Here is a 15964-nt window from a genome sequence, read left to right as displayed (position 1 = left end):
TATTTTATTGCATTAATATAATTATCATAAATTATATTAAGTTGTAATCATTTGATTGCATCTTTAGTACTGAATCCTGAAAAAAGAATTAGTAAATAAATAAATAATTTTAACTCTTTAATGATAATCTTTATAATCTTTAAGTTTACGATCCTGGTCTAGATCATTAAAGTAGTATTTACAATTTGAATGACGACCAATGTTCCCAATGAATGATAATAATTTTCATCCTTTTAGTAACCAATGGAAGAAAACCGTAGAAAATTCGTTTGAGTTGAATTCCTTCGTGCGAGGATTCCTGAGAATTTTCGTGTTTTTCCCCTAGTGTATTATAAACGCCAATCACATTCTTTTGGAGGATGCCTCACGAAGGGATCTGTCTAGAACAGGGGTCCCCAACCTTTTTTGTTCCTAAGAACACATTCTAGAATATCTGTTGGACGGCGGGCACCATTAACTTTTTCAAGGTGAATTTATAGTTGGATAGAGAATACATGAACATAATTTTTTTTTTTTTTTTTTTAATTTTTTTTTTTTTTTTTTTTTTTTTTTTTGTGCGTGCGTGCAACTATCTCATCATCGAGAACGTTGTGCTGGCATATCAGCATGGTCTGATGTTTCGCTCGCGAGAAGGCGCAAGAACACACAAAATAGCTAATCCTTGGGATTCCAATCTTATCTTACTGCTCGGATTAATAGCCAATTCCCTCTAACCGCTATGCAGTCGAAAAGGGGGATAATAAAGCGAAAATAAATGTTTTTGTTCAGAGGAAAACAAAAATTCACTTGTATCTCAGTCCGGATTTTCTTCCTCAGCTACTGAAGAAGTTTTTTTCACACATTTTGGTCTTCCAATGGAAATTCAGTCTTTTATTCTGTTTCTAGAACCAATATAAGTTTTACGAACTGCTAAATAAAATATGGCGTTAAAATTTTCTTCAAAATTCAACAGTATTCTTCGTTAATATTGCAATTCATATTCTAATGAAGTTTGTTTGATTTGAAGCACAAGTGCGTTCTGACTAGAATTACCATTTTCATTAAAAAATTGAAAAGCACCAAAACAGGACACCAGCTGAATTCAAGTCTTGATCTGAGCGAAGTTTTTCGTGCCTTAAAATTGATACTAATAACAAACACACTGAACCTGTTAAATTCATAAGTTAGAAAATGATCATGGCAAAAGAAAACCGTTCTTCAATATCGTAAATTATCAATTAACTAAATTTCTTGCTTTATATAGTTTGAGTATGCCTTACCTGGTATTTTTTGCTACACATGCCCGTTAAGTTTTACCATTTTAAAATAATTTTTATTTTTCAGAACGCGAACAAAATCCAGATAATGCTTGAAGAAAGTGCTTTATAGCCTCTCAGTTTCATCTTCAGCTATACTTCAAATTTCTAAAAAAGATGCTTCACTTAATATTACAAGTTTTAAATTATCATCCGGAATTTTGAAAGAAGCCCAGAAAAAAAAAAAAAAAATGGTTTTGGTTTGGTTTATTTAAATACTAGGGTACACTAAGGCTGTCTGCCTAAGGAGAGGGATGCCTTCGTGGAGGACTTTCTAAGGGACACTGGCTCGTATACACGTTACACACGTGGAAAACCACGAAAACGTCCATGCAGCCAGCCCTTTCGCGGGATTCGAACCTCGGACCGAACTACCAGTATTCAGCGACTTTACCGCTCGGCCGCTAGTGGGCCCAGAAATAAAAATGAACTACTATAAAGTAAGCCACCTTTAGTTAAACTTAAGTATAAGTTAAAAAAAAAAAAAAAAGTCGCATACGCAAAATAGTAATCCCTAAAACGCAATATAAATTACGCTAAATTCAGTGGTAAACAACTGAACACTCATTTCTTCCTGCTTGATTGTTATACTGATGCAGCATGCATTTAGGGAATAACTGGTCAACCATCTAATGTTTCGAGAGAAAAGGAGGGATAATGTTTTCCCTGTGCCCTCTGATATACGTTATTTCATTAAAATGATGCTATTATATACATGCTGGCCATTAAAATTGCAACACCAGGAAGGAATAATCTGACAAATGTCAAAATCACATGGAAGAAAGAAGATGTGGGTTGTTATTAGTATCTATATATTAGTCAGGGCATTTAGACGACGCAGGAGGGAGAAACGACATCTGAAAGCACTGCATAAAAGAATTTCTCATTCGGAAAGCGCTTTGTAAGGTCGGGATTTACTCAGAATATCGTGTTATGCCTCGAATAAGAAGAAATGCTTACCAGCAAGTGTCGGAATTCGATGGAGGCAGGATCGTTGCCTATCGAAAGTGTGTATTATCGTTCCGTGATATCGCTCGTCACACTGGTCGACATCCAACCATTGTCATGCGAATATGGTATCAATGGGTTGCTGAGCGTCATATTGAACGGCATGCAGAATATCAACGCCCTCCCATGATTAATGCCCGAGAGGACAGACATATTGTGAGGTCAGACCTGCAAAACCCACAGCCGACTGCAAAACCGTACAACCACATCATGGACCATTAGTCAGGAAATGGGTATATTTGCAGCACGCCAAGTATCCGCTCGTACGGTGCGTTGACGTTTGCAGCAGCGTGGACTATCAGCACGGTGACCATTACTTCGTCTTCCCTTGGCAATGCAGCATAGAGAGAGACACAGCGACACTGGTCTGAACGACGAAGCTGGATACAGTAGTATATATCATATTTTCAGACGAGTCCCGGGTTTGTGTGCAGTATTTGGATAGCTGTATACGTTTCTGGAGGCTCCTAGGCGACCAAACGTCGCCTGCTTGCATTTGGTATCAGCATAGGGACCCTGCACCTAATGTGATGGTTTGAGCGGCTATTGGGTACACGACACGCACATCTCTGCTTCGGATCATTATTAAAAATTTGATGTCTCTAGATACCCGTTTTTTTTCCTCCTTCAATGAGAGAAATATATATACATTCAATCAGATTCTTCATTATTTAATATCTTTAAAAATAATGCAGGGCTCTAATATTTGGTGGCAAAAATTGAAAGGTGAAACGCCGTTTTATAATGGACGACGCAAAATGCCAAAATCCAATTAATATTAAGCAAGTTGTCCCTTTGGCTTAATAAATAAAAATCAAATAATAATTAATAAAAACTTACATTTCTTTTTGTAAATCGGAAAGGATTTACGCGTGCACGATTCAAGTGCAAACGTTAAATCAGCGGTAAAGAAACACTATCATCCTTCTCAGGAAACAAAAGAAATACTTTATAAAAGAGCTAAATTTTTCAAAGTTATAAATAAATAAATTTGATATTGATAGTAAAATTTAAATAGCTCCCATGAATATTATTGCACTCCATATTTTTGTCGATAACACGTCAGATAAGCAGGAAGAAATAAATAACAGTTGATGCAAGATAAATAGCGGTTCAAGGAAGGGGGAAGCGGAAGTAAGCAAATGCTTCAGCGAGAAATAATCGCATATCGACCAAATGTCTCACTCTGCCTAAAACAGTAATTATCTAGTGGAAGCTCAACACATTCGCACGACTTTGACAATGAATGTGAGTTATTTATAAAATTGTTTAAACATTTCTGGAAAGTTTCAGAAAAATAACTCCCAGGACTTCGAAAATGGGTTTTCCGGAAACTTCCAAAATCTCTCCGACTTGGCAATAAATTTCTCAGGGGGTAATATTTACCCATATGTCTGGTTCTAATTGAATTATCGGTACACTTCAAATGTCAGTCGATCCAAATTGATAAGATCTACAACATAATAGACTACATAAACACTCATACATGCAATAATCCACTAATTCGATTAAAAATGCACTATAAAATAATTACGTGAAATTCATCTAATAAAAAAATAACACAGTGTATAGTGCCTCAGAGTGTATGGAAATCAAACTCGAATCAAATAAACACAAATATTTACATAAATTTTCTATGTTATTTTTTCTTGCCTTTTTCTAGAAAAAAATAGAAGGTGAAGTGTTGGATGGGGTGATGTGCTTATCATGCGCCTCCTCGAAATTTCATGACGATACTTGAACTCGGGAAGTTTAAGAATTGTAACATTCAAAAGAATATTTATCTTAAAGCCAGTAAATCATTAAAGAGCTAACCCATAGGTTATTTCCTTATTTGCTTATGAATGTGGGATTAGAAATCCAGTTTGAAAAAGTAAACCTTCAACCAGGAATCAAATCTGGACCTCTCTTTTGTAAATGAACATGATATTGGAACGTTCAAAGTCGACTTTTCCTTTTTCAGTTCTTGTTTATAATACATAGCAGGATGCTTTTGATGCTTGATTAAGTAATCAGTTATCATACCTTTCAAAGTATTAAGTTGGCAGTTTGTATATATTGAATTTTTTTTAAAAAAGGAACCTTTTAAGTGTGGTGAATCGGTCTGCAGTTGTTTATTAGTTTAAAAATGTTTCAGAATAAGCTTTTATTCTCGCAGTTGACGAATGAAATTGGTGGGAATGTGTGAAATTGGTGGGATTTGCCAAAAATGAATATTCTCTCTTCGAAACGATTCTATCCAGCATATTTATTTGCCGAAGCGAAAATGAATATAACAATATTTCCAAAATCAGCAACAACAAAACCCCTTTTCATATGTTGTGCTTACAGATGGAGGCTTTTTTGGCGGTCTGGTACCATAGGTGTTCAATTCTATTAATGTTCAAAATAAAATTTTAAGAATTAATATTATTCCATGACTGAGAGTTATCTGAATATGAATATGCATATCCTTCTGCAGATGTATGGTGGAAACATTCTGGAATATCTTGATAAATTAGCGAACACTTAAGAGAGTGTCCGCTAATGGGCGTTCATTCCTATTATTTGTTGTTTCAAATTGAAACCAATAAATTCATCTCTGTCTGATTTTTAAAAAATGAGTTATTAATTCTGTAGTTTTCTTACGTTCGCGAGAGAATTGTGTAATATTTCAGATTAAGGGATTAAAAACAAGTAACAAGATTTTACGTACTCGGGTTGTACATCTCTTATAAAAGTATGTAACGAAATAAAGCAACAAATTCTGAGGAATCGCCGGTCATTGTAGCGTGAAATTCTAACGTTCACATCAGTGTTGAATTACGTGTATATTTTTTCATTTTGAAATTTTGCGTCAGATTCTAACGAGCGCTTGCGGCAAGCTTCAGATATTTTGTGATTATTGTTTGTTGTCGTATTTTAACGAGGTTTATCGACAATGATTCAATTAGAATGGATTTTTCTGTCAGTTTCGCCGTGCCTGATTTCCTACCTTTTTATGTCACAATGTATTTGATTTAAAATCGTTTGTGTGTGTGTATATAAACGATATACTATCATGAGGATAACTTATTGATCAACACACTTGTATCTTTATTATCTGGTCATGTTTTAAAACTGAATAGTCCGCGCCTTAGATTTTTAGCAGTCTTTTCTCCAACAAAAGGCAATTGATTATTCCATCAGCTTTGTATTTGTATATCTCATTGAGTCTGACGTTGTTTGAGAACAGGGCCGAAACACGTCAGTACTGGGTAAAGGGCAAATTCGATGATCATTTTGATGTGCTTTCTTGATACCACTCATTATCGGGAATTGTTACTAGTGTTGCTTCTTATCTAGAATATTAGAACCAGTTTTATTTTTCTGTTCAGAAAGATTAAAATTTTCTGTATTCTCCCTAGTGTTAGAGAATATATGTAATAGGAGGAATAGATTGTGTATTCCGACCAGTAATTGAGGAATGTCATGTTAAATGTTTTGTTGAACCCTCATTAGTGCCAACCTTCTTTGAATTGTCCTTTCAGAATTTGACCAACTCCGTCTTTGGCATATAATTCATGAGATTTTGAAATGTATATATTATATTTAAATACTTACGTATTTTATAGTCGATCGTTTTTAGCTTTGTCGTCAAACAGTACAATTTAACCCCAATAACGGATCGTGACGCTATAATATACTCAAAAGACCTTCTGTTATATTATTATCTGCTATTTTTTCTCTGTTTTGGATATTTATATTTTCATTAATGATATAAGATGTGGAAAGAAATGTGGGGATTTCACTTGATTTCTGTTATCAAATGCCATAGTGTTAAATTTCATTTTTATTCGGCGCACAAATTTCGAAATAAGGCTTCGTATGTGTATGCGAGTGTAAAATTCTCTGTGTGTGTTAAATTGTAAAACTCTATCAGTCTAATAAAAAATAAAGTGCAGCAAAACAGTTAAAAAGGCGATACCCTTGCTACAATTCAATCATTAAAGAGTTTCCGATGGTTTTTATTTGGCTTACATAAATTGTCGGTTGCAAGAAATAAATATTAATTTCCCTTCAACCTTTTTATATCGAAAGTCGAATGACTATACTGCTATTCATAATCCATGTGTTTCAAATTTTATGTCGGATTTCAACTGACAGAATGTAATGAAGGCACTTTGTTCCCATTCTGTTGAAGGGTGACGCCGAGTACGTGCTTTCTGCTGATTGGGCGTTGGCCAGATGACATTATTCGATTCAGATTATTTCCAGTATTCTTGCGTTAGTATTCTACACTCGTAAAATTTCGAGTAGGCATTTTGTCGTTCCCTATATTATTTCATCACTCATATGCGAACTAGTAACTACCTTGGTAACGAATGATCCGCTGATCTTGTTTATCAAAATATCATTTGTAATTTAATAATTTTCTAGGGAAAAATATTGTTGAACTTTCAAAGGGAGCGCACGGCTTTTGTCTGGCAGATTTCGTCCGAATTCTACTTGTAGAGAGCTTTATGTTAATATACCTAGCATATTCCTCGCGTACTTTGCTCTCTTTTCTTAACTAATTTTATTATCCGAACATCGAGGGGGGGAAAACTACGCGAATAATTTAATTTACGAAGGATGCGATTACAATAAGAGCATGGATAAACTACAGGTAATTATCACAATGTTATCTCTTTGAAAGAAACCTACATTTCAACAAGAATACTTAGTAATATTAACCTTACAATGTTTAATAACATATTTTCATTTCTACTTCTCTGTAACTTGAATCACGCCCGTTCTTAGTATTGTTTCTGCTACTCCTTAAACCTCAAATCGTTCTTAAGCCTCGAACTACGGCTAAGAATCAATCGCCCTTCGTTAACATCTGTATCGTCCATGGTAGGTGATTCTTTGCTCAAGTAGCTTGTTTATGAATTAAGATCCTGAATTATGCATTTTAGTTAGGTTTAGTTAATTTTAAATCCTTAATTTTAAAGCCATATTTCGGTTCTGTCACGAATTTTTACGGTGATTCTTTTCATTTTCATAAAAATAAAACTACCATATAATGAGATGTATGATGGATATTAAAAAAGAAAAGGTTACCATTATTCAGGCATATTTACAAAACAGTTTGCATGCGATAGGATGAAATTTTAAGCATCTTTTCCTATTAAATTTTTTAAAAAGAAAGATGCTAATAATAATAACTTTGATGTAGTGCTGCTGATGCAATAAAATTTCATAGAGTTGTGCAGAAGTGAAATTTTACAACTAATTTTAACAACTTTTAGCACTTAACAGGTGACTTTGCGATTTCGCTCAGTTCCTCCTCCAATTTTGATGGAGAACAACCCGGGGGGGGGGTAGGAAAGGAACCGAGGGTCTCCCTACCACCGAACCACACGAACCTCTCCCTACCACCGAACCACCTCTCCCCTACCACCGAACCACACGAGAGGACTTTCGGCTCGCCGCATATTTAGAGTGCCGCCATGCCGCACCGACACTATACATTTACAAACATCCGTGCCTTCTCCGGGATTCGAAACCGGGCCATTTGGCACGGCAGTCAGCAACGCTAACCGCTATACCGCTATACCGGCATAGAAATATAGAACAGTATAGTGTAAGGGAGAAATAGTATAGAAATAGAGCATAAATAACTGCAAGTTTATACTGAATTTTAAATAATCACCTGTCAAAAAATTAGTTTTACTAATTACAGAATGACAAAAATAAATAAATAAATAAATTTAAAAAAAATTTAAACTATGGATGTTGTGAAATATTTAGTCGCTTTTTTTTTAGTCCAAAGGGGCTTTGTCCCTGAAGGACTATTGTTTTCGTTTTGAGTTGGTTCACTATAAATGCCCGTTTCACTTTTCAAACTGTTGCCACCAAATATTAGAGTCCTGCATTATATTTGAAGAAATTAAATAATGAAAAATCTGCATAAATGTATGTATATTTCTCGCATTGTGGTAAGACAACGGGTGCTTAGAGCCATCGAATTTTGAATGATGTAATCCTGCTGCGAATATGGACGTGTGGAAGACCAAATTTGAAATTTGTTTAATTATCCATTTCATATTTTGTAAAACTTTAACGAATTTTTGATTAACAAATTCAAAGATTTCAAAGCGAGCAATGGCAACCTCTACGGGAAAAAAAAAAAAAAAAAAAAAAATTTTATCTTCAGCGCGCGGAACTGTGTATCGGAAATTCTAAAGGATATGCTCAATTTAAAACTATTTTGCGATATTGCTCTTGAATTGAATTTTATGGTTTAAGTGCGAAGAACGTGATATTTAATAAATAAAGGTAACAGACAAAATGGTTTAAAAAAAAGTTCCTTTGGACGTAATTTAAAATCTGAAACCTTTCAGATTTTTATTTTTTTGCGCTTTAGCTCGCTCATTAAAACTGCTTAATTTGCATTTCTGATTAGGCTGTCAGAAGAGTAAAAGTGCAGGATAAAATTAATACGAAAATAACATGTAAATTAAAAGAAGTCTTGTAGTTTAAATGCAAAAAAAATAAACGGATTAAGTATAAAAATTGTCTTATTCATGGACGTATTTCATTCCATTAAAAATTCTTGAATTGAAAACAGATTCTCAGCTATTTATTAGTCCAAAGGGATTTGAATCCCGAAGGACTATTAGTTTCGTTTTGGCATTTTGCGTCGGACTCATAAATGTCGGTTCACTTTTCAAACTGTTGCCACAAAATGTTAGAGTCCTGCATTATATTTGAAGAAATTAAATAATGAAAAATCTGCATAAATGTATGTATATTTCTCGTATTGTGATAAAACAACGGTACATAGAGTCATCGAATTTTGAATAACGTAATCCTCCAACGAATATGAGCATGTGGAAGACCAAATTTGAAATTTGTTTTATGATCGATTTCCTATTTTTTAAAACTTTGACGAATTTTTGATTAACAAACTCAAGGATTTCAAAGCGAGCAATGGCAACGTTGTGCAGAAAAAACATTTTTATCTCCAGCGCGTGAGTCTCTGTATCGGAAATTCTAAAGATATGCTCGTTTTAAAACTATTTTGCGATATTGCTGTTGCACTGGATCTTATGGTTTAAATGCGAGGAACATGATATTTAATAAAGAAAGGTAACACACAAAATGTTAAAAAACGCCCCTTTGGACGTAATTTAAAATCTGAAACACTTCAGATTTTGTTTATTTATTTATTTATTTATTTATTGTGCATGATTATTGACGATTCTATGATAAATTTGTAACAAATATTATTTTATCTGAGATATTGAAAATGTGTTGAAGAAGCATCTCTTGTTCAAATGCATTCTAATAATGAGTTAAGTGTTGTGAAAATGTCTGATCAGATTAATTTTGCCATTACATTAAATTATATTTCCCTGGGAACTGAACCTATCAAGAAAATGGAAATAACGTCCGTTTGCAATTTACTTGATTTTAAGTAACTTCCTGCAGCCTTTTTTTTCCCCCCTCCTTGGAAAATTTTAGAATTTATATTTCTTTTCTTTCTATAATTCATCTTGCCTCCTTCTCTTTTTTTGGCGGCGTATGTTGTTATTCTGCGTATTTGAGGTTTCTGTTGGATGTTTGAATATGTTGATAGGTCTATATAATACAGATTGAATCGTTTATATCATTTCGCGTCGTTTTTCACATCTAAAGTAAGGAAGCTTGCTTAAGCTTCTGTTGTTTTGAAGTAGCTATTGAATTCAGTTCACTAACTTGATTATGGGCTACACGTCGACGTTGGCCACCAGCCAACATTCATGAGTGTTAGAAGCGAACATTGAACTAGAAGAGTGACGATTGCTGTGTCTGTGGCGTGCCGGGGAATTCCACAAAATACATGTTTCCTCTCGAAAATGACGGTAATGGAATTTTTATTACATATCAGAAAAGTGATACTAATTTAGAGTAGAAATAATATGTTGAGAATATTTTAAGTATTGAATCGCCGAAATGTGCATTATGTCATTCTGTCTACCACAAAATACACGTTTCCTCTCAAAAATGACGGTAATGGAATTTTTATTGCATATCAGAAAAGTGATACTAATTTAGAGTAGAAATAATATGTAGAGAATATTTTAAATATTGAATCGACCAAATGTGCATTATGTCATTCTGTCTAAGGTTAAAAAAATTATCTTTCATTTAACATATACTGTACCTTCAAAGTAAAGGCCTAATTATTTAAACGTACTCAAATCTGAAACTTCAGCGTAGGTTACATGAAACTCTGAATTTTTCATGCAGATAAGGCGAATACTCCTCCGTTACTACATTTTAAATCAGACACGTTATCACTGTTTCAGAGATAGTATAGATTAAATTAAATAGAGCGGACCGTTATTATAGTAATGATAGCAATAATAATTTCTAACAGGTACAGATGGGCAAAACAGCTAATTTAAAATCAATAAATAAAAATAATAAAGTTCGAAAGGGTTCATATTTTATCGATCGCCCATAAAATCTCTTTAGAAGTGTTATACAGTTTGTCAGTATGGATTATCGATAGAGATGGCACAGCTAGAATAGCATAAAATTCTATAGGATATTAGATAAATACGCATTTAGATTAATACGGGAAAAATTACACGTCTTCTGTACATTTAATAAGTAAAAAAATATATTATTCTGTAAAAATTGCTTCAAAAGAATAAAGTTAAACTTAATTTAAAATAATTTTCTTGCGCCATTGCTGCAAGGAAATATTTAATATTCTTAATTATATATATTATGAATTAAATGCAGTTTTATTTAAATCAATCCGATTAAAAAGTAAACAAAAATGATTTTCTTAAGTATAATAATAACTGTATCTATTTCTTTTAAAATAGTTTAGTTTGCTAATTAATAGCAGATAAATTAAATGTTATCTATCTACCTGTGCTTTTCCGAATGCCAACAGATTCGAATGAAAATTGAAACAACATAAAATTTGATTCGAGCACCGTTGGAGCTAAAAAAAAGGGGAAGAGGAAAATAGAAAAAGAGTGAGAAACGAAATCTTGATTAATATTGTATTGTTTAGTACCTAATAAAATCTTAATAATAAAAAAGAATAATGACAGCTGTTATTGGTTGCAATATTTAATTTGTAGTTTTGATCTAAACGGAGTTGGTAGTTGTTGTTCTTTAAGGTTCTTTTCTATAATTTGATTTTAAAGAAATCTAAATAAGGCTTTAGTGGAATTGTGCATTTCTTATTATTTCTAGTTGAACTTCTTTTATCAGTTGAAGCGTAGATAGAATTTCCGGAGTTAATTTGCATTTAACCTTTGCCTTCTTTCCTGTTTTTCTCTTTAATCATCTAGTTTTGTTACCATCATCATATTTTATTGCTCGACTTCTAATGCGCAAGGACGTGTTTTGTTTCATACTATATGCTGTTGTAGTTATTTTATTACAGAGTTCATATTTTATTTCCTCCTTTATGTAATATTTTTCAATCATTAAACTTTCCCCTTACGTTAGAAATGTCTTGGTCATTTTTTGGATTGCTATGTTATCATATTACGGTATTACGGAATTTGTAATCTATTTTATTTGGGAAGTTTTGTCATTCCAGAATTTCTAAATTTCATCGGACTGGCAAATTGTTTCTTAAGTTGTTGCCGTTGTGCCATTCAACTTTTAAATTTTAAACTGTAATTACAGTCGCTTCGCAGAGTGATAGATTTAAAAACTGTAAACATGTTTGTTAATAATTTTTCCTTTAATTTGTTTTTTAGCAAGCTTTCTGATTCGTGTAATTTCTAGTACATTTGATTTCTGTAATTTGTAATATCAGTTGGCAGTTTTTGAAAATTTCCTTTTTTATTGCTGTTAATAAAGGACATTTTCAATGTCATATATTTCATATTTCGGTACAGCATAATAATCTGACTTAACACCCATTGCAATATTTTTTACTTTCTCTCTCTCTCTTTTTTTATTAAATATGTACGAGGCAAGAATTTTATTATAACCTTAAAAGAAAAGTAAAAATTAATTTTATATCTTATTAGTTAATAATAGTATGATGAATTTTATTTACGCAAAGCAATAACATTAAGTGTTAAAATAATCTAATACATTTATTATACAGGGTGTTCATAAAAGAATGCCCCAGGTTCAATGGTGTATTGCAACAGTTTAATTTAGACTGTCTACAATAAATATGCATCCAATTGAAGGTAGTTTTTCTGACAAATGTTCAATGTATGCATCTTTAGTTATACGGCACACATCCAACCTATTATAGTTCAATTTTTCTCGCACTTCGGTCAACTAGACCAGAATAATGGAAGCAGTAAACTCTTCAGTTTTATGTCACAACTCTGGCAGATCATTAGGTGGCAGCGGAACGTAGACACGATCTTTTATAAAGCCCAAAGGAAAAAAGTTGCATGGCGTTAGGTCATGTGAACCTGGAGGCCAGCGCAATGAACTCTGTTGTCTCGACCATTACGACCAGTCCAACAGTCAGGGGCTTTCGAAGTTCAACCACACTCATACAAAGAAGTTCCAGTGTTGAGGGCTCCATCTTTTTGCAAATAAAGTTAACAGGTTTTCACTAATTGGGGAAAGAGCCATTTATTGTAACATATCAACATAAACCATCTCCTGCGGTAGCTTCAGCGAAACAAAATTTTCCGTACACTTGATGTCGGGACATGGTGCAGAAAACGCTGAATTTTGGAGAATCTCTATGGTATTCTACAAGTTCTTGAGGATATTCTGAACTCCAGATATGAGCATTATGGGTATTTATTTACCTTCCAAATCAGGTGAAAAGTTGACTCGTCACTGAACACCACAGATCAAGAAAGTCATCACTTCACTTGCAAAGTTAAAACGTACACCATAGTCAAACGTACACCGTAGCATGTACCACCCGTAAACGGTATGTACCACATGTAAATATTTTCTTAAAAACTTTCCAAACTGTCGTCTTTGCCAAGTTCAAGACTTGATTTCCGAACAGGTTTCTTAGGACTACGGTATAAGGATGCTTTAAACGTTCCACATCCTCTACAGACACTTTTGGTCGTCCCGTTCTTTTCATTTTAGAAACACATCCGGTCGTTTAGAATTGTCTATACCATCGGCGGATGTTTTTGTCACAATTAAACTTTAAATGAAACGCACGTTGAACTGAAATTACAGATTCACTGTTAGCAAATTGCAGAACAGAAAACACTTTGCGCTCAGGAGTTGCCATTTTGCTTGAGTGGCGTCGCAAGTGAGAAAACAACAAAGCAGTACTCGCGCGTGCACTTATGTAAAACTCTTTGAGTTACTGTTTAATTGTGACCTTGGACCATCACTCTACATCGCTTAAAGTTGATACTATTAAAATTTATAATTGAGACGTTCTTTTTTTTTTTTTTTTTTTTTTGATTCATTGTACTGTGTAACAAAATATTAACTTCGACGTTAACTGAACTTACGGCGTAATGCTGACATTATCTATTTTATTATACTGTTTCGAGCTGCTTAATGACAATTCTTTTTACCTAAGAAATAAAGCTAACACAATACAATTTCTGTTACGGTGACTACCTCCTTAAAACTACCCTCTCTAAAAGCATTTCTGACATCGTAAATAAATATCAATTGTGGAGTCATTTAGAATTTTTTTCGAAGTCAAGAAATTGAAGAAATCCGCATTGCCCTCGCCAGGACCTTCTGAATACGCTTCGAGCGTGTTTCCAGTTGCATCACGACGGCATGTGGGAGTAAAAATACCTTATCAATATTTAAAAACAGTTCACTTAGGCGACCAGTTCTATAGAAAACGAGAAGCCATCTGGAACCGTGGTTGGTCGTCTTAGTGAGTGTTCACTGTAATTTTTATCATCAACGCACATAGAATTATATAATGTGAGTGCTATGTGTTTTCTCCTCTGTATTAACCGTATTCCTCTCTTTGATCTGTTGAATCTTAATGCCTGGGAAAAGCCTCTAATTTTGAGATATGAGCAAAATCACATAAATAAAATTCACATGATTAGCAGCAGCGAGACAACAACAACTTGAAAGAGGGGGGGGGGAAGGGTGCGAAACAGTATAAACCAATGACGGAAACCTTTTTAAAGTAGGCGTGCGACATTATATAAAGTAATAATAAATGATTTATTCCGTTTTAAGGTACCTTATCTCAAAGAATTGTAGGGTTTATTTTAATTTTCTAATTGTTATTTTTATTTTGGAACTAGCTTTTCGTATGCTTTCTCATTTTCCACCTACGTTTCCTACCAAAATGAGTTTTCAGGATTACGATTTATTCAAATGAGGTAGAAACGAGTATATAAGCTGAAGTCTGGGTCACTTCAGTAGGTTTCCTTCAAATGAGCCTCTTTGGGAGAAACTCTCTATCTGTATTCCTCGCCGCCAAAGGAATTAAGTAAGGAACTGGTAAGAGCAGGCTAGAATTACCTATTGAACACCAGTGTAGCCTCAAAGTTCCAAACTTCAGTTAGAGAGCTTTCTGCCTTTCTTCCACGTTGTTGCTATTAGTGTAAGCTTAACGTTTTTCGGCCGTACTTCCGCTGTTGATCCTTTAAATAAGGGCCAACTCTGTTAGTTTATTCTGTGCTGCTTCGGCTGGTTAATTTTATTTAGCATTTTATTAGTTTTATATTTTGTATTTTGAGTTGATGCCCGAGTGGAGGCGTATTGAACGTCCGAGAAGGGGTCATCTGTTCATTTATTTTGAGTTGGAATAAAGGGTAATTTAACCATTCTTTGAACTTGTTGCTTACAAGAACTCAGCTTGAATAGTCGCTACATAGTCCTTTAGTATTTTAGCTTATAAGTAAGTTTAATTTAGTTAGGATATTACAAAGTATTACACATGGAGCAATAACTGTTAAAAAGTCACATTTTTATACATATCTTCACACATTTTCACCGTGTGTCACCTTTGGTTACGTGGTGTACGGTATTCAAGTTCAGTCCACCACATGCGCTACCATTTCTCTACTAATGGCCATAAATGCATCGATAATGCGATTTTTGAGTTCAGCCATAGTTACCCTCTAGGGGAAGGGCATGTAAGCAAAATCTTTAACATGCCCCAAAGAAAGAAATTATGAGCCTTGAAGTCTGGAGATCACAGAAGCCATGCGAGAAAATGCAGTGAAAACATTGCATCGCATAGTCCTGCTGTTTTGGGAGTTCTTTGTGGTAGCCATGCAAATTTTAAAACTAAGGTGTAAATTAAATATTTAACTATATTATCGTGTATCGCTCTTATTCCATGTGTAATGTTTTTTGAAATACAACGTTTTAAAAACCGATGAATCATTTATGATCGCCCTGTATGGGTATCATAGTAATTTCAAATCGCAAAAGAGAATATGTTCTTGATTTTGGACCTTGTGGTGTCTAATTTCTAGGAATGAGTCCTTCAAATAATTTTCATATAGTCTTTACATAAAGCGCTACATTTGCAACTAATGGGTACATTAATTTGATTAATAAATTGTAGGTATCCTATTATGTAATCAGTCAATTTTTTAAAAATTCCTGTGGTTACATGTACTTATAATTAATTTATTTAATGTACATATTCTCTGCAATTTTCTTCTGTCGGTAGATACTATGAAATTAACTCTTACTACCGAGCTGGGATTCGAAATCTAATCTCATCAATAATAAATAATCGATATATCTCATCGGTGAATGTA

The 15964-nt window shown here is 33.8% G+C and overlaps 1 protein-coding gene across 4 annotated transcripts in view; it reads left to right on the top strand.

Moving 5' to 3' along the window:
- The window catches only part of LOC118192992 (phosphatase and actin regulator 2-like), a 290734-nt gene that overhangs the window by 157341 nt on the left and 117429 nt on the right, over positions 1-15964 (top strand). Inside the window, exon 1 of one of the 4 annotated variants that reach the window (XM_085825356.1) lies at positions 10040-10153. The exons of the other annotated variants lie outside the window; for them this stretch is intronic. Within the exon in view, the coding sequence (XP_085681482.1) occupies positions 10132-10153 (22 nt within the window). The 5' untranslated portion in view covers positions 10040-10131. Of the gene's footprint in view, positions 1-10039; positions 10154-15964 lie in introns of those variants that run through there. 4 annotated transcript variants of the gene reach the window in all.

Source organism: Stegodyphus dumicola, chromosome 10, assembly GCF_044657685.1.
Source record: "Stegodyphus dumicola isolate Sdum_Otavi_A_Nest chromosome 10, ASM4465768v1".
In the NCBI taxonomy this organism is placed as follows: domain Eukaryota; kingdom Metazoa; phylum Arthropoda; class Arachnida; order Araneae; family Eresidae; genus Stegodyphus; species Stegodyphus dumicola.
This window is presented reverse-complemented; position numbering and strand designations above follow the sequence as displayed.